Source organism: Ruditapes philippinarum, unplaced genomic scaffold, assembly GCF_026571515.1.
Source record: "Ruditapes philippinarum isolate M1 unplaced genomic scaffold, ASM2657151v2 ctg1627_1_1_1_1, whole genome shotgun sequence".
Taxonomy (NCBI): Eukaryota; Metazoa; Mollusca; class Bivalvia; order Venerida; family Veneridae; genus Ruditapes; species Ruditapes philippinarum.
In genome coordinates this window covers 52,091-72,828 of record NW_026862749.1, presented here as the reverse complement: position 1 = coordinate 72,828, position 20,738 = coordinate 52,091, and the positions used below count along the sequence as shown (strand labels likewise).

At 32.1% G+C, this 20,738-nt stretch overlaps 1 protein-coding gene across 1 annotated transcript; it reads right to left on the bottom strand.

Annotated features, from left to right (window-relative positions):
* Positions 1-1,391: 1,391 nt before the first annotated feature.
* Positions 1,392-13,232, bottom strand: LOC132720094 (uncharacterized). The gene is made up of 3 exons (XM_060704081.1): positions 13,176-13,232; positions 4,765-4,813; positions 1,392-2,093 (listed from the first exon to the last, which is right to left on the bottom strand). Exons 1-3 carry the CDS (start codon positions 13,230-13,232, stop codon positions 1,801-1,803), a joined length of 399 nt encoding a protein of 132 aa, XP_060560064.1. The 3' UTR covers positions 1,392-1,800.
* Positions 13,233-20,738: the final 7,506 nt, after the last annotated feature.

Genomic DNA, 20,738 nt, shown 5'->3' with positions numbered 1-20,738 from the left:
AATTTCTATGTCAAATTTTGGGAAACAAACATTATTTCACTCTGAATGAAACTAAACAATTGGACATCTATCAAATTATTTTTGTGTTGTTGTTTTTTATTTGTTTGGGTCGTCAGACCAAACAAATAATGGTAGCGAAATTTAAAACTATTGCTGTTAATTGCAAATGCCGAAAGTAGTCCGCTTTTTTGAAGCGGTTACTTCCCTTTATATGTAACACTAAGGCCGAAAAATTCAGGGGAGATCACTGCGTAAATATGGTCACATGACAGGCGCATTAATTTTCAAGCAAAATTTTTCCGAATGGTCGAAGATTTCTAATATTGTTTTATTCTTTATAGTTAAACATGCTTATAGTAAGCGCCATGATTATTTACATAAGTGTTAAACAACAGTAAGCGTCGTTACCAACCCTAATTTAGAATAATATGGTTTTCTTCAGACCGAAAATCCATAAATTCACCGTAGCCGAGGGGTTTGCGCGCTCGCTAAGGAAGCGAGAGGTCTGGAGTTCAAATCCCAGTTAAGGCATATAATTTTTTTTTTCAAATTGTTGAAGTAAAATAAACATTGGATTGAATATCAGTGTTGCAATTAGTCTTATAGCAAATCTACTACAATTAAAACACTAGAAAGTATTGGTGGCACTTTACAAAAACAAATTGTTTTATAATCTCACAACCTTCAACTTTCTGACATTCTGAGACCCAACCAAATTCAGCGCATTCTCTGCTTTGATTATTACATGGGGCTTGAAATGACGTTGCGGTAAGTTTTAAGTCTCTTATCAAACCATTGTACAAGAACTGAAAAATATTCACGAGCTAGATAAGAACCTCCATCTTTTATATTCATACTGAGCATATTGCCTTTGGGGCTATAAGAAGGTGCTACGCGAACATGTTTCATATCTATACGAATAGCATACTTCCTTAACCGTATTCATTACTTTTGAAACGAATAATTGCCAAGGAAAGTTAACTGGACAGTTAAATGACCCCGGCTTAATATTGCCAAACATTTTTTATCTTGCATATGTCACAAATGGAATATAAGTTGATGAATAAAGAACATGAAGAATGATATTCAAATATTTTTTAACCTCAATATTACATGTATAATCGTATATCTTTGTACTTCTCGAACAAACAAAAACAAAATATGACCATCATCCCTACAGCGCCAAGTTTACACGACCAAGATACCAAGTAAGTCAACCAGCCTGATTTTCTAGGTGGATTTATTTTCTTTCTTATATGAGCATAACTGCTTGAACTTGGAACGATTACATTTTTTCTGGATGTTCATGATATACGTGTTCTGTATCTGTGACCGGAATATATCGAATGGTTTTAAATCTTCGTTGAGTTCTGGGCATTTTCATGATATACGTCGGGGCAACGCTTGCTAGCAAATTACGAGCGTTATTGTCACACAGGGAATTATTGTTTTTGTTGTATTTCCAAAATGCATGATGTGTTAAATTATTGGCCAACTTTTCAATACTATAGTCTATGTCATCAGTGCATATACTAAATGATAGTTCATTTCTTTTTTCTTTGTTAGATATATCATCCGTGTCTTGTTTGTTTAAACGTGTAATATCCGTTTCGTTATTTACTGCAAGAGTATTACCATCCTCCGTTTCGTTATTGACAGCAGCGTCTTTATTGACTTGATCACTCTCCAGTTCATCTTCAGCATCTTTTATATAGTTATAAATACAACCTTGAAACCTATGTATTTTTTTTCTTTTATCAATTTACCATTTTCTGTGTCAAACATATTGCTTGTAACCCTCTAGACATTCACGTTAAGATCCGCATCGCAACCTGGTAGATTATTTGAAAACTCTTCCATTCCTGTGTCCACGGATGTTCCAATCTTGATTGGTTCCTTAGATAACGAGTTTACAGTTGCGTTTATATATTTATTTGCTGGTTCCTGACAGTCATGTACACGACGCGGAAGAAGAAGATTCTTACAGCCTCTGTGTGGGAACCAGATTTTGTTTCGTGCGGTGATCACAGGTTTCCGAACCCAAACCGTGTCCGGAAAAATACGGGTTGTTACTGATTTAGACAATTTGGCTTCTGAAAGTAGAACAAAATGTTTTACGACCTTGTGACAGGAAACAAAACGAAATATAACCCTTCAACCCTTCAACAAATTTCACAAGCTAACTTTTATGTTTCAAATAAACTAACAGATTACTTTTACACTAAATGAGATGTTTCATGATTGAATACATTGTAGTATAAATAAAAATTATATGATATTTTTACCACCAATGTATAGTGGTTGAACATTTTTAATTTTTGTGTGGTTAAAGAAAAAAGAAAGATAGAAATGAAAACAGTTTTAGACAACTTAAATTAGACAATTTTTTTACAATAGCGGGCATTATAATAATAATAACAACGGGCATTTATAATAATAATAATAATAATGATAATATCTTTATTTAGAGAAGGTAACATATTAGAATATACAACAGCAATCATATATATCTTATTTCCAATGTGGCCTTCTGAAATGGAAAAACATCAACAACAGAACATGCATTTAGGAACTTTAAAAACATGTAAAATAATTATGTATATTTTCTAGAATACGGTAACTCAATTTGTTTGATTAATTAAATTATAAGTGGTTGACATTCATATACTTTTGGCAGACACTCAACAATTCGTTTAAACATACCGGTATTGTATATACATCATTCATTCGTTCACTCACTCGCTCACTCACTCACTCACTCATTCACTCACATTCATTCACACATTCATTTATTCATTTTAAGATATGTTTTGTATTTTTCTTTAAAACACTTAAGATTGTCAACATTGCGAATATTTTAAGGTAAACTGTTCCAAACGTTTGTGCCATGATAAGAAAATGTATCTTTAACATAATTTGTTTTAGGTTTTGTTCATAATACATAATCTTTTCGTGAGCTACATTTTAGATTGTATATTTTGTTGTCTGATAAAGTCATCTGCCCTGTCATTTATCTATAGATTTTTATTATTTGCGAAGAAAAATCAGTTTATATTTATCTCAACAAAGCAAAAAAGATAAATGCTAGATAATGTATAAGAATATCATTCTTGACCATGACGTAAAACAAAATTTAGATTGTAATGAACTTGTTTTATTCTTCCACATTTAAATGGTTTGACTGCAACAGTATTTTCTTGGACTTATTTTTGTCTACATGAAAACTAAATTCCCATAGCGTTATTTATTAGCCATGATTGAAGAATTGTTCATTTTAGTCTCTGTCACACTCATTGGAAACACAAATTACATACTAAATATAATTAAGAAGATACTGTTATAGTATACAATACTCGTTGCCATTTCTTTCTAAAATTATACGAGACTATATGCATATTGGCCTTTGGATTTCTGAAATCTGATATAAAATTATAAACTGCAAAAGGACATCGATCGATGTATCATTATGTTTATATAAAAATAGAAAGTCAATCTAAGGTGTTTTATGACATAATCACATTGTAATACAGATGCTTTGACATTTCAGCTTAATGAAGAAAAGGTTTGTAAGATAGAGCCTGTATAATAATTTATCCTTTACCCCGGCTAATATGTACTGACTTAATAGCGAACGCTGATATGCCGGAGGATTTTTGTTTAAAATGGTGGCATGGATAGATGCTTTAACCATTATCAGGCTCTTTGAAAGTCAATCGGGTAAATTCAGAAAAAAATCATTCTTGTCAAACAGTTTTAATTAATACGACTCATAGAATCCTTCCTTAATGATATATATGAGGGTTGTTTAATAGGCACAGTAATTTTAGACCTAAAGAAGGCATTTGATTTGATATATCACAACATATTGTTTTATAGTTAAACTTCTCAAACACCTTAATAAAACTCTTCAAATAATATCTTGAAAATAGAACACATTTTGTCAAATATGGAAATAATCATTCAAATAATGGAACAGTGAAATCAGGGCTCCCTCAAGGGTTTGTATTAGGCCCTTTACTTTTTCATTTTCTACGTTAATAATATGCCATTTGTATCAAATAAAAAAATGAAGTGATTCAGGGAACCCTGGATGTGATATTGATAATAGGTGTAAACTGAACAACATGACAATAAATCCGAAAAAGACCACAGGTGGCAGTATCAGTGTTTGGGCAACCTACCCACACTCTGCCCCTGGACCCCTGCTCAACCCTGAAACAATAATTCAACACTCTAAGGCTTACTATAAGATACCAAATACAAAACCACCGATAAAATTATAAAAGAAAATCCACTATCAAAATTAAAGTTATAGAAAGGTGGAAAACCTACTACATGAATAAGTACCTGTAGACGATTGGGGGTCAGATCCTGCCCCCAACGTGTTACGCCCAATGTTAAACACTTTATCAAAAATATTTTAATATTTAAACACGAATTGGACATCTGTTACAACTATAAAACTGTTTTTTAAACAATTTTAACATGAAATAAATTGTTTATTATTATTATATTATAATTATTATTATTATTATTATTATTATTGTTGTTGTTATTATTATTATTATTATTGTTGTTGTAGAAAATCTAGTATCAGCCTTTGTGATACACGTTCTTCTTGAATTTCACGAGGTATCAGAATAGATCGAGTCTAATAATTATGTATTTGGCATACAAGTATATATACGCATTATGTATCTATTTGATAATTTGATTCACAGTATACTGTGTTGTTAATTTTTAAATTAATTAATATTGAGTTACCTTGTTGAAAACTTGCTGGACAAATGTTCCTCCAAGCGTAACGTTGTTGCTAACGTTATGACGTAAATATATGACGTAATAATAACGTTGATGTCTGACGTCAGGGCGTCACTTCGAACGGAATTAAATTTTGATTTGTGCTGTAAACATCGTTTTAAATCTATACTTGATTACGTTCTCGTAAGACTTTATAGATAATTTCGCTAAATGAGTACCAAAGACTCTATGTATTTTATCTTGAACCATTCCGCCAAAACAGTATTAAGTAGACTGGAAACTGAAATACATTAGAAGATAAAAAAAAGAAATTCAATTGATTTAAGTGATGGTTTATGAAAATACAGGTCACACGGAATTCATGTAACATTTGTTCAGTTAAAGATGCATATTTTGTTCTTTAATATTTTGTCCGATTTTAATTATAACAGTAGAAAAAAGTAAAAATATAAAAAACAAGATCGACAAAGAGCAGCATTCAATGGACGCATCCTTTTAATTTAAAACACCCTTAAAATTTTACCCTTTTTACCGACTTGTAAATGAAAATCAGTTAAATTAAGATTATATGATAATGTGAATGATAAAAGAAACTCCAACGAGGTCCAAAAACTCCACAACACAAAATTTGTTTTTCTTACACAGATCAACTATTAAAGTTAAAACAGCAACATATGCATACTGAACTGGCCGTTGTAACGTTGTAAAGTGACCCCCATAGAATAATGATCCCCGGTCACTATTTTATATAAAATAGTGACCCCTTCTACTATAAGATAGTGACCCCTTATACTAGTATATAAAAATGACCTATTTTATCTATAGAATATTGACCCTACCTAGTATAATCTGTAAAGTCAATGTCATATTTCAATTGCGTATACGTGTTGTTGCTGTTGTTGTGCCTGTTGCTGCTTCTGGTAAAGCTGCTGCTACTGCTGCGATAACAGCTGGCAAAACAAAGGTAAAATTCAGAGATCCCGCTAAGAATAAGCGAACATCTGATAAAAATAAAATTTAAACTTTTTAAATGCTTAATGCAAATTCTCCTATTTGAAAGAGTGTTCATTTTCAGTGTGAACACAGAGTTTCGGTAAAGATTCTAAGAATGAGTTCAAAGCCCAGAGCAAAGCAATCTTTTTTTTAATTCATATTTTGCCTTCATTTAGGCATTTCAGCAATATATAGGCCATCAGCTTTTTATTGGTAAATAGGTTTTTTGACTGAAATCAGTTCTTTTCACTTAATTTTAGAACTAAATGTTATACATACCGTGCATATGAAGCGAACATTTATCACCTGATTTTTCTACGAATTTTCTATATATTATATGCTTAGTGCGTAAAGGCATAACTTCAGTACCAATATTTTTAGTTAGTGATATAGCGTTCGTTTCGTAAATGTCCGGATCCCGGAAAAGTCGTTTTAAACACATATTTAGTTGTTTAGCTTCGTTACATTTCATTTTAACTAATGTTCTTCTATTTCATTAACATAGAGCTACTTGAGAACAGGAAGTTTTACACTGATTTGCATTCAGCATAATTCAAGATAAATGACTGATCATTTACATTATGTGTAGAAACAAACCAACTACAAATGTGCAAAAATGATTGGTTCGACATTTTAACACAACCCGGATTGTTCCCTATTGAACATATAGAATCGAGGATATTGAATGAGTGTAGGTTTTATACTAACTTTATTGAACGAGTTGAATAAAATAATATTATTCGAGCCTCTGGCGAGCATATTGTGTTATTCAACGAGTTCAACGAGTTCAATAAATTTAGTATTGAATCTACACGAATATAATATTCTATTTATCACATATATAAAATGAGAACGGCAAACTCATAACAATCTTGAGTCATTTTTTGGGGGCGCAAGTCCCAAGTGTAATTACGATAAATTCAGCTTACTATGGTTTGAACGCATTAAGGCTATCTGCGCGGAGCAAAAATAATTCCTATATTTTGCTATAATATTCATATAATCATAATACTTTATCTATTTCAATAATGACTGGTCATTTTATTGCTAAATTTTAATTCATTTTATCACAAAATTACATATATTATTGCTTTACGCGATTTGAATATTACTACGCCAGAAGGCGATAAAAATTTAAAGAGAACCAGTTTATTTTTTCTACCTTCTGGTTCCCGATGCATGAAAGTCAAAATACGTACATAAATTGTTGAAACCACATAATTAAGTGAACTGATTAATATCTGGACTAATTCATAAATGTGGAAAGATATTTTCTTAATTACTTAAATTATTATTACATTTTTGGGATGCTTAACTACCTTTTGAATACATCTCTATTAGCTATCTAAGCTCGACAAAATAGGTCCAAAACTTTGCCATGGTATACAGGAAAAATATAATAATCGGCGAAAAATGATATTTTTCTATTTTGTAAGCATGATTTTTGCAAGTGACTGGAGGTACTGCCCCAGTCCTGTAATGAGTTAAATCCTATCAATGAGAGTCAAAGAACGTGCATAAATATAGTACTCATAAGTGAACTTACTATCATAAAACGCAACAACTAACAAAATATTGCAATATGTTTTGTTTTTTTTCAAATCCGATAAGCTTTAAAATGCTTCAAAAGTGCAAATATATTGTAAGAACTTTGTATAATGCGTATGAAATATGAATACATACTATTTTCTCATGTACGTAATTTTCCCGTATTTGTGTAATCACCATGTCGACAAGGTAAGCAGTTAAACATTGCAAAATTTTGTTCACTGTGGAATACGACTGTATGATATTCATTGTTTATATTTCACTATACCTTGAAAAATAATTCAATCTGGTATAACAATTACTTTATCCTTTGTATTTTCCTTTAGTGATTAATGATGCATAAAATAGTGTGAAAGAAGTCCGTTTCAACAGACTCAGCATTTGTCTAACTCGTCCCAAAATTTTAAAGGACTGGTTATAATTACAATTGTTATACAATATGAATAAAGTTCAAATCTACGTATTTCATACATGTAGATCTGAATTTCACAGTTTTGCATTCATCAGATGATATTTATGGTCAGTCCATAATTTTATAGATTTTTTATTTGTAAAGTTATAGACATTTATATGAAAATAGTAGCTGTATTAAAATTCAAAACCACAGGTCAAAAAATTCAAAACCACAGGTCAATAATAGTAAGATAACTGATTATATTAATAAATATAACAGTTTGTTATATTCAGAATAATTTTTCACTTTAAACAAAAATTTAAGTCATCATACGGTGATGAAACTTACCTAATTAATTATCTTTGTTGATACAAACAATCAATAAAAACAACTTGTCTTTAGCAGCGAAATTTTATATATATCATATTTAGTCATCATTACTTTTATTGTCTAACATCTATTTGATTATTATACTAATAGTATTCATAATTTTTGTTGATGGAAGTATGTGAGTTGGTAGAGGAAGGAATAATTTACAATGGCAGCGGCTAGCAGTATTAACTAGTATTGTTTGACAAAAGTGCTGGCTGTACGGGTGTCACATACGACAAGCATATATTCGCTGTTGAGGCTAGCCGTACAGCATTTTAAAAATGAGTTGCCTAAAACAATAATACGCAAGCTTGTTTTTCTAAAAGAAGATTTTATTGAATATCATATACAATTTACAGTTGGTAAATTAATTTTTAGTGTTTGATGATCAGAAGATTTTTTTCCTTCTGAAAATCATTGCGTGAATGAATAGTTGAAGTCTGTTTTTTATTTAAGTGAATGTTGAGCTAGACAATCAACAATCAGCTACACAGTCATTCAGAAATTCCTTATGTCGAGCTAGACAATCAACATTCATCTCAACATTTGATATATAAAAATGATCGAGGTTTTCTTAAAGTGAATTTTGAGCTAGACAATCAACAATCAGCTAGACATTCAAAAAATACTTATGTCGAGTTAGAAAATCGACATTCAGCTCAACATTTGATCTATAAAAATGATCGAGGTTTTCTTAAAGTGAATTTTGAGCTAGACAATCAACAATCAGCTACACAGTCATTCAGTAATTCCTTATGTCGAGCTAGACAAACAACATTGAGCTAGACATTCGATCTGTAATCATGAACAAATTTTTCTCAAAGTAAATATTGAGCTAGACAATCAACAATCAGCTAGGTTTTCGAAAAATTCTTATGTCGAGCTAGACAGTCGACATTAAGCTCAACATTCGATCTGTAATAATAATCAAAGTATTCGCAAAATGAATGTTGCACTTGACAATCAACAATCAGCTAGACATTCAGAAATTCCTTTTGTCGAGCTAGACAATCGACATTCAGCTCAACATTCGATCTGTAATAATGATCGAAGTTTTCTCAAAATGAATGTTGAGCTTGAGAATCAATAATCAGCTAGACATTCAAAAATTGCTTATGTCGAGCTAGACAGCTCGAATGACGAAATGTTGACGTTTACGAATCGTATGATAAGAGGATTTATTATCATGAGAAAATATAAGTTTTTGTGATTTAAAAATAAAAATGCTACATCTCATCGGATAGTGTGGTTATTTTCAGACAAAATCCACGTGAAGATAAACTTGCACAGGGCCATGCTCATTTAGATGTTGACTATGAATTCATAACATTGATTTACTCAACACAGTTGGGAGATGAATACCTACCGTCCGTCAGTTGTGTTTCGTGCGCCGATATGTATATACTGGTACAGCTGTCGACGTTGGAACTGCTGTCTGCCCATTTGATTGTACGGTGTGAACACGCTAATTAGCGGTGACGCTAAAGTTTTATTTATTAAACTTGCCCAGCGCTCACGCTAATTAGCGTGTTTTCGTCCCGCGACCCCGCCGTTTATTTCTTTAATCTGGCTCCGCGCCCTCGCGGGTCGAAGCTTTATTTATTTAACTTCGCCCCGTGCCTTCGCTAATTAGCGTGTTTTCGCTACGCGCCCCCGCCATTTTAACTTGTTTATTGTCGACTTTTCGATTGGCGGGGTCGCGGGGCAAAAACACGAGTTGCACAAATAAGCCACCAGAGTTGGGCATCATTATCTCACATCCTTGTAATAAAATTCCTCGCATCCACACACCAAACAGTGATTTTCTAGGGATAAAGTTACTATTGGGGATATACTATTTCTTAAATAATAGTATTAAAAAACACGATATAGGAAAAAAAACACAAACAAAACACCTGCTTAATTCGTTTGTAGTTTTCCATCGACAAAATCGTCTATGGTTCTTCTCTTTTTAAAGTAAATATTATAAGTTCAAAGAGGAAATAGCTCTTGAAAAAAGATGCTAGAGTTATGAACTTTGTCATGCATGATGTGAGTAATGTCAAAGAACAATTAATTATCATAAGTCTAGAGTAGATACCTTTTATTATAACAAAGATAATACTAAATTTACAATCAATTTACAATTGAATTCTTAGTTCAAAAATAAAATGGAGACAATTCTGGGAATACAGGAGATTGCGCTTTATAACTCTTATCCATATGACAAGAAGTCATAGTAAAAATAGCATTTGTTAATTTGAATTTGAGTTCAAGGGGGAATTATTCTGGAAATACTCACGCTAGTGTTATGAACATGTCACACAACATGTTGTAAATGATAAAATACACATTTGAAGTTTGAAGTAGATATCTTAAAAAATAAAAAAGTTATAATATTTCTTAAAGAAATATCTTAAAAATATAAATTTAAAGTTCAAGAGGAGATAAATCTGAAAATATTGCTTAAATAGTTTTGACCCTTGTCACATAAGATGTGGTTGATGATAAGAAATATGAATTTGAAGTTTTAATTTGATATCTTTAAAACTAAAGAAGTTAAAGTAAAAAAAAAAACATTTAAAAAAATCTAAGTTCATGGGGAGATAATTCTTCAAATATTGGTGCTAGAGTACCTTGTTACATAAGATGCGGTTAATGATAAGAAACGTATATTTGAAGTATAAAGCTGATTCCTTAATTAATAAAGAAGTAACAGTAAAGATTTGATAATTTTTAAGGAAAATTCTAAGTTCAAGGGGAAATAAATCTAAAAAATATTGGTGCTAGAGTTATGAACCTTGTCACATAAAATGTGACCTATATTTGAAGTATGAAGTTGATCCCTAAAGAAATAAAGAAGTTACAGTAAAAATTGATATTTTTAAGGAACATTCTTAGTTAAAGGGGAAATAAATCTGAAAATATTGGTACTGGAGTTATGAACCTTAACACATAAGATGTGGTTGATGATAAGGAACATACATTCGAAGTTTTAATTTGATATCTTAAGAAATGAAAAAGTTATAGTGAAAAATATTTAACCGCACCAAAACTTTAATCTTAAATCTGGACGCCAGCGTCGGGGCGAGTAAGACAGCTCTTTGTAAAGTCGAGCTAATAAGAACAAGCAAGGACTGCAGTCAAACGACATATCCCTAGCCGTTGTCATTTGAAGAAAATGCAGACTGAGACTGAGCTTCAAACTTGTAACAGTTCCGTCCAAAAGCAGTGAAAAGATTCAGCCGTTGCACGGTCGCACGGACAAACGCACGAACAAGTGACATTACCATATTTCTCATCTGAGATGATTATATTGACAGTGTTTCCATGAAAGAGTCCAGTAAGGGCTTTATGGTTTGTGTTGTGGTCATTACTCTACAGGGGGTCACTATTCTATGCGAGGGTCATTTTTCTACGTGTAGGGGAGTAATGATATTATGACTCCACGGTCATAAAATTATGACCGGGGCTCATTATTTATTATAAGATATTGACCGGGGGTCATTTTTATGGGGGTCAGTTTACAACGTTACACCGGCTGCGGCGTGCCGATTTTTCTGTCTATAATAATTTCATATAATTACATTTATACATCCGCTCATGAATTGAGAAGTTTAAACAGTTAAAGTGGTTTACAAAACACAAATTGCGTAAGAAATTGTTATATAGTACTGTAGTTAAGACATACTATAGTAGTAAAAAAGTTTTTATTTACATATATCAGCCGCACATGTTTATGAATAATTACACCGTTTATAACAATAGAGTCGGTTTTTTATTTGAATTTGGCTGTTCGTTTTTTACAAAAAAGCCTATCAAATATCGAAACCTCTTTTTAAAATATGTAAGGACACTCGACAGTAAGCAACAAGACACTTTGCGAGGTGGATTAAAGCACCGTGGAATAGTTTTAAAACGGAAGAAAGAAGGTAAATAATTTGCTTTCTTTTTCATTATTATGTCTAATCGATGTTGAAATAATCATGTGTTTCGTCAGAGTCTTTCAAATAGAAAATTTGAAAAAACTGGTTTCCAAACATTGGGTCCTTTTTAAAATATTGACCCATGGTCAAGATATTATAACATTTAAGCGCGAAAAATGGCTCTCGCGAAGAATTGAGACCCTCGTAAATAATAACCCCCAACAAATAATTGACATTTTATAAAGAAAAGTGAGCCCTTAATTACTTTATACGAGATTAGCTTACAAAAATGCTCTCTAGGGCAACACTAAATTTGTAAATAGTGGATGGAAAAAGGATTTACATGTATGTCTTTAAAGATGTTTATTAATATAGGTTTCGGAAACAAAATCGTAGGGAAAAATGCTGCTGATGATAAATTGAAAGGCATGTACATACATGATGCCGACTTGCGAGAGACTGATTGTCATAGCTAGTCATTAAATGAATTGTATTAAATAGACCATACGATGTTTTTTTCTGACGCAATAAACAAATAAACACTTCCGATTTGAAGTTGGGAGTACTTTGTATTTACTGAAAACGAAAAAATAATTTAAATGCATTTATAGTATAGTTCAGTTACAATATTTGATGAGCAATCACATTTAAAAAAGAAAACTTTAGTTTAATATCGTCACGATTCGGTGAGTTTCATTCTTCTCACGAGAAGGAAGTAGGAAAAGTTCATGACGATTCGACAAGAAAATAAAGTTGGTCATGGCGGTCTTAAATCACTCACCGGAATTGATCTACTTGTTATATCTAATTTGGTTAAATAATATTCTGTTTTTAGGTATTGTTAATATTTTTAGAATTAGAGTTAGAATTTCAACAATTTTTGTAGAGGGTCCCCTTATATAGTTTTCGTGTAATGATACCAAAATTAATACCATATTTTTTTATTTTTTTTTTAAATATAATCTGTAAAGGAATCTCCAAAAGAAAATCAAAAGGATCTCACCAGCATGTCTAAGATGTTTTCGGGGGACAAGAATAGCATGCATGCGCAAATATTGATATACTTGTGCTTGTAGAAACTAAAAACAAGAAGAGTACACCTGACATATTAAATGTCAATTTTTTGTTTACTGATGCGCAAAAATGAACCAAATGGCGTTGTTTTCACTCCGGATCACGGCAGTTGGCCACAGTGTTTTTACCGTATTGTCGTTTCTTGGCAGGCTGCCAAGCAGTTTACCACCATTAGTTGCCTTCATTTTTACAAGGAACTGACAAAGGTACATGACAAAGCAGAGTTACAGTGCGCATAACCGTAGAAATGATTTCATGATCAATCATGACGAAAGCGACCTGTATGGAGGGTGATTTATGCCAAAATTACATCTTGCTTTCTTACGTTACATCGTGCTTTCTAACTTGTACATCGTGCTTTCTAACTTGTACATTATGCATTCTGACATATACATCTTGCATTCTGACTTTACATGTTGCTTTCTTACATGCACATTATGCTTTCTGCTGTGTGCGACTTGCTTAATTTTATGTTGATGTCGTTATTTAACGATCGATTATTATTCATTTGTTGATCTGGTATATTAATTCAATAAATTAACCTGCAACTGTTTTTATTTGGGTCTATTTACTCAGCTTGAATGACGAATGTCATAAGGTAGAATGCGCATAGCCGAAAGCCGAATGCAGCAAGCATAATACAACGCGACATCTGGTGTAATAATATGTGACACCCAAATTATGCTAACAGGTGGCGCTACAGTTATATTCTCGGTAAAGTCCGTATTGCGGTTCGGATTCAGTTTACCAAGTTACGTCCCTTTGTTTTAAAATTTCCATTTGCACTCATGGAGGAAATATACAAAACGATTTAACCAATTTTTATATTTATTAATGAAACTCTGTAGGTCAAATTATATTTCCAGCTGACAATGACAAGTTGCACATTTCCAAATCAATGGTTTTAGAATTTATTTTTATTCATCAACAAAATAATTATAAAATAGAACAGTTGTTCAACATTGTTCAAAGTTCTTTGGCCATAAAAAACTTCTTATTAAAATATTTCATCCTCTTGAAAAGTTCTTAAATTTTGACATGGCTTATTTCCAATACCTGTGATCATCCACAACATTTTTAATGCATTTCTATTAATTAGGACATTTTCTTGCCTATTTTCAAACTAATTTTGTACACACGTTAGATTTTTTAAATTCAACTTGTCAAAAAAATGTCTTTTTTCACGAAGTTGAAATTATTCACTAAGATGCTTTATGAATACGGCCCCAGGTTCTTGTTCACAGTGTCAGCTTAAAACTGAAGGAACTGCTGCCAAAATCAGCTGATTCTGTGAAAAAAAGGCAAAACTGTCTAGTCTGTCAATCTGTGATCGAGAGTTTAGCTTTAGGACGAATGATTTCATAATATTAATTGATGAGTACATAAAAACAAAATGTACAAAAAATGTCCCAAGAAATGGTTATAAAATCAAATGAATTGTTTGTCATAGAAGATATTAATAAACTTTTTTTTCTACATTCTCAGTGGTGTTTGTATTGCAAATACTATTGGCTTAAGGTATAAAACTTTTTTGTTTTAAATGAGTAAGATCTGCTATACATTTCCAATATCATGAACGCTATAATTAAAGAAAACTACTAAAAGGGCATCTTCAGCCAAACATGCAATATTCATTTTATAACCATTTCTTGGGACCATTTTTGTACATTTTGTTTTTATGTACTAATCAATTAATATTATGAAATCATTCGTCCTAAAGCTACACCACGGCGCATATCTATATCGGTACCCTCTTTGCGAAATCTGCTCAAACGGTACCCTCTTTACACATGCACAGGTCATTCTCTGCTAAAAACAAACCAGCGATGGATAACAATCCAGTAAAATTTCAATGTAATAAGGAAAGGGGGTTTGACACGTACAAAAGATATATACCACGGAACACTAAAATGTTTTATTTATGTGCTGATTTGTCATGTGCCCGTTTTTCATGTACTGCAACTTCACAATAAGCTACAAAAAATCGACATGTCTTGCCTCGCCCATCACCTCGACATACTTTTCGGGCTGCAATGAACCGTGGGCTTGATTATATATGCATCATACATATTTAATATGTTCATTTACATATCATCTTCGGACAAATGCCAGTATATTGTCAAAAATAAATGTAAAATTCATAAAAACACCCTACTTTCGGTTTTGCAGCGTACCCTCATGGCACAACATATGCTTTTATTTGCGTTAATCGTTAAATAGGTATGTAATATTTCTTACTTTTATGTAAATATTACATACTTAACGATTAACGCAAATAAAAGCATATGTCGTGCCTTTTGGGTACGTATGTGTTAAAAAATGAGAGGGTGCCTGTGATATAAAAATTCAAATGAAGAGAGGTAGCCCGTGCCGCTGCAAAAGAAAAAAGGGCAAAACTGTCTAGTCTGACAGACTAGACAGTTTTGACATGTTATTTTTTTTCTTTCTCAGAATCAGCTGATTTTGGCAGCAGTTTCTTCAGTTTTAAGCTGACACTGTGAACAAGAACCTGGGCCGTATTCATAAAGCATCTTAGTGAATAATTTCAACTTAGTGAAAAAAGACATTTTTTGACAAGTTGAATTTAAAAAATCTAACGTGTGTACAAAATTAGTTTGAAAATAGGCAAGAAAATGTCCTTATTGATAAAAACACATTAAAAATGTTGTGGATGGTCACAGGTATTGGAAATAAGCCATGTCAAAATTTAGAACTTTTCAAGAGTATGAAATAATTTAATACGAAGTTCTTTATGGCCCAATCACTTTGAACAATGTTGAACAACTGTTCTATTTTATAATTTATAATTATTTTGTTGATGAATACAAATAAATTCTAAAACCATTGATTTGGAAATGTGCAACTTGTTATTGTCAGCTGGAAATATAATTTGACCTACAGAGTTTCATTAATAAATATAAAAATTGATTAAATCGTTTTGTATATTTTCTCCATGAGTGCAAATGGAAATTTTAAAACAAAGGGACGTAACTTGGTAAACTGAATCCGAACCGCAATACGGACTTTACCGAGAATATAACTGTAGCGCCACCTGTTAGCATAATTTGGGTGTCACATATTATTACACCAGATGTCGCGTTGTATTATGCTTGCTGCATTCGGCTTTCGGTTATGCGCATTCTACCTTATGACATTCGTCATTCAAGCTGAGTAAATAGACCCAAATACAAACAGTTGCAGGTTAATTAATTGAATTAATATACCAGAACAACAAATGAATAATAATTGATCGTTAAATAACGACATCAACATAAAATTAAGCAAGTCGCACACAGCAGAAAGCATAATGTGCATGTAAGAAAGCAACATGTAAAAGTCAGAATGCAAGATGTATATGTCAGAATGCATAATGTACAAGTTAGAAAGCACGATGTACAAGTTAGAAAGCACGATGTAACGTAAGAAAGCAAGATGTAATTTTGGCATAAATCACCCTCCATAGACCTGCACCACGGATTTATATTATATGTACTTAAGATCCGTGCCTGCACCGTCCGGGAATTGAACCTTGGTCGCCCTATTCATACACAAACGGTCAACCTATTGAGCTATTCGGACGATGCCAAACGATTATGTACCCTAGCTCCAGCCCACTCCCTTTTTATCTTGCTCATGTTCGATGTACAACTGGATGTCTTTCGAATTACCCTTTGTCTTAAAATATCGTTCTTACAAGCCCTTAGCGATGACGCAAACTATTACTAGATTTCGAGTAGCGGTTAATAAGTGGAATAATCTTTACAGACGAACACAAATTTACTTTAATCGTTAATAGTACTATGTAGAATCCCTACTTAATTAAGACCAACCATAATTAAGACGACTCCTCTATTAAGAGCCATTTTTAAAAGAACGGAATTTTCTGCTCATTCTTTTATACTTAAACTAGCCCCACAATTTAGACCACATATAAGTAATTCATTGAATTTAATGAATCTGCAGTAAAATTAATATATTCATATGACATTTTTATTCAATTTAAAATGCATTTGACTTTGTGCTATTTATAATCTGAAATTAACATCAAATTATGTCTATTTCATAAAGCACCTTTCATACATAATATCAGGCTAACAACAGCCTTTTGTTTTCTTGCGAAGTAATTGGGAGTGTACTGTACAGATTTAAATTAATTGTGAATTGGAATTTACGCATATTTTTGCGGGGTTTATTTGTTTCTTAAATGACTTGCGTGTTTACATGGCTCACTCACTCATGTGTTTGTGTGTGTGTGTTTTTGTTACTTAATGGAATATTTCTAAAGCTTGCATTAATCTTTTTTATTACATGCTTTTCGGTGGTTTATAGAAATATATCAGTGATATAAAAACTGGTAATTTCACTGCTTGAAACAGTGAAATTACCACTTTGATAATTTCACTGTTTTGAATTTAAGCCCTTTACGTTGTTTCAGTGAAATACCAGCGTGCACAGAACTGGGTACCAACTTAATGACGTGACGTCGTAAATGACGTCACGTTGTATTATTATTTGGCGCGCTTTTCATTCAGTATTAAGTTTAATGTCTTTTTAAAACGTTTCTTTGCATATAATAAAAAGAAAATTTGTTTAGTTTAGTGTAAGATCGAAATATATTTCACCATGTGAACACAAAAAGTTCATATTTCACTCGTGGCTGCGCCACTCGTGAAATATACCTTTTGGTGCTCACTCGGTGAAATATATTCCGATCTTACACAGAACTAAACAAATATCCTCTATTTATTACATGCTTTTCGGTGGTTTATAGAAATATATCAGTGATATAAAAACTGGTAATTTCACTGCTTGAAACAGTGAAATTACCACTTTGATAATTTCACTGTTTTGAATTTAAGCCCCTTACGTTGTTTCAGTGAAATACCAGCGTGCACAGAACTAGGTACCATTTTAATGATGTGACGTCGTAAATGACGTCACGTTGTATTATTATTTGGCGCGCTTTTCATTCAGTATTAGGTTAAATGTCTTTTTAAAACGTTTCTTTGCATATAATAAAAAGAAAATTTGTTTAGTTTAGTGTAAGATCGAAATATATTTCACCTTGTGAACACCAAAGGTTCATATTTCACTCGTGGCTACGCCACTCGTGAAATATACCTTTTGGTGCTCACTCGGTGAAATATATTCCGATCTTACACTGAACTAAACAAATATCCTCTATATAAAGTGATTTTGCATAAATTTCACTACAAATGTTGACTGGGTGCACCGTGTTGCAGTGCTGTTCGTTGAAAATGTAGGTGTTATTGTTAATGTCATAGATATCGGCTTGATTAATTGTTTCTTATTTGTGAGTTTTGGGGTTTTGTCTTCAATAAATTTGAAGTTTTTGTACTTTTTCTTATTTCCGTGGTATTGATTTGACTTTTAATTAAAATTGCTTGAAGTTACTTCACAACTTAAAAATAATAAATATAAATATATGCATCTGTAGTTGTACTGTACTCTTAATCTAATAAATGGGATACTAGTTGTCTTATACAAATCTAGACAGCGTACTTACGCCTAAGATTTTTTTTACTTAAATGTGTTTATATATTATTTTAACATACTAAATATAGAGGATATTTGTTTAGTTCAGTGTAAGATCGGAATATATTTCACCGAGTGAGCACCAAAAGGTATATTTCACGAGTGGCGCAGCCACGAGTGAAATATGAACTTTTGGTGTTCACAAGGTGAAATATATTTCGATCTTACACTAAACTAAACAAATTTTCTTTTTATTACATGCAAAGAAACGTTTTAAAAAGACATTAAACCTTAAACTGAATGAAAAGCGCGCCAAATAATAATACAAAGTGACGTCATTTACAACGTTACGTCATTAAGTTGGTACCCAGTACTGTGCACGCTGGTATTTCACTGAAACAACGTAAGGGGCTAAAATTCAAAACAGTGAAATTATCAAAATGGTAATTTCACTGTTTCAAAACAGTGAAATTATCAGTTTTAATTCACTGATATATTTCTATAAACCACCGAAAAACATGTAATAAATAGATTTATTGAGAATTTTATAACTTAGATATAATGTTAACTAAAACTTATTAAATTTCATTTGTTTAATCAACTAAGTGACGACGGGATAGGAGAGTATCTAAAACAATGATGGACTTTATGTGTGCATTAAGGTAAATACTGTTTTCAGATATCATTACTTAATAGTTACACTGCAATGATGACTACAAACTTAAATAGCTTTTGTTTGCGTGTGGCATTTTTGTGTCATCTTTTTTTTACGCATGTTTTTCGCATGATGTAAAATCGTTAAAAATCAAGGCGTTTTCTTGGTTTCAACATTTATTTATTTAAGCTCGATTGCGAAACAATTTCTTGCAACTTATATTAATCACTTTTTTCGAGTCCGCTTCCTGGAATGGGTTTTCTTTAATTGATAGGCATAAAATGAATTAATACAGTAACATAACAAAAAAAATTAATTAAATAAATAAATAAAAACTATTTAAAAATGCGGATACGTGAATAAGCTAAACATTTCATATAAAAATGAGAATAAATCAAAGCACAGAAGGCGCTGCATTTGTTTGGGTCTCAGACTGTCAGAAAGATGAAGGTTGTGAGATTATAAACCAATTTGTTTTTTGTATAGTGCCACTAATGCTTTCCAGCGTTTTAATTGTAGTAAATTGGCTATAAGACTAATTGCAACACTGATATTCAATTCCATGTTTATTTGACAAACAATTTGAAAAAAATTGAATTGCCTTAACTGGGATTTGAACTCCAGACCTCTAGCTTCCTAAGAGCAAACCCCTCGGCCACGTCGAAGTTATAGTCAACGGCCTGAAGAAAACCATATTATTCTAAATAAATGTTTGTAACCCTTATTATTTCGACGCTTACTGTTGTTTAACACAGATGTAAATAATCATGGCGCTTACTTTAAGCATGTATATCATTAAAGAATAAAACAATATTTGAAATCTTCGATCATAAACAATCCATCCGGGAACTATTTTGCTTGAAAATTAATGTGCCTGTCATTTGACCATCTTAACGCAGTGATCTCCCCTGAATTTTTCGGCGTTAGTGTACATATAAAGGGAAGTAACCGCTTCAGAAAAGCGGACTACTTTCGGCATTTGCAGTTCACAGCATCAGAGTCTGAAATTTCGCTACCATTATTTGTTTGGTCTGACGACCCAAACAAATAAAACACCACATTTCACTTGCGGACATTACAGTTCTTTCACTTTCACTGAATCATATAGGATTTTCTTTTCTATTCTATAAATGCATTTATTTAAAATCGAGAGAAACCCCTGTGTGATGGATGGCCGTTGGCACAATATGCAATTAAAATATGAATTGCCAAGCAACATCCTGTGTATCCGTAGATGACTCTACGAAATACCAGTAAAGCCTTTTTAAAAATTGTTTTGCGGTCATTAAATATTACCAAAACGCCACCTTATTGATTTATTCGAAGAGTTACGCATTATCTTAACGTAAGTTTAAGAAAAAACTTACGAACGTTTTGTGAAACACACAATTACGATTTACGTAAGTTAAAACGTAAGCGTAACGTTACGATAATTCTTACGGAAAAACTTACGCAGTGGTAGTAAAAAGCTGCCCAGATGGTTAATAATGAAGTAAAACTAATTTTACGGTACGCGATGCGATATTGTACTATTTTGTGT

Excerpts from the sequence above, each read along its gene's own strand:
- LOC132720094 (XM_060704081.1), bottom strand. The coding sequence starts at position 13,232 with ATGAAGGCAACTAATGGTGGTAAACTGCTTGGCAGCCTGCCAAGAAAC. Across the intron at positions 4,814-13,175 it reads TGCCAAGAAACGACAATACG|CAACAACGTTACGCTTGGAG; the intron begins GTAAAAACACTG and ends TCATAACGTTAG. Across the intron at positions 2,094-4,764 it reads TCCAGCAAGTTTTCAACAAG|AAGCCAAATTGTCTAAATCA; the intron begins GTAACTCAATAT and ends TTCTACTTTCAG.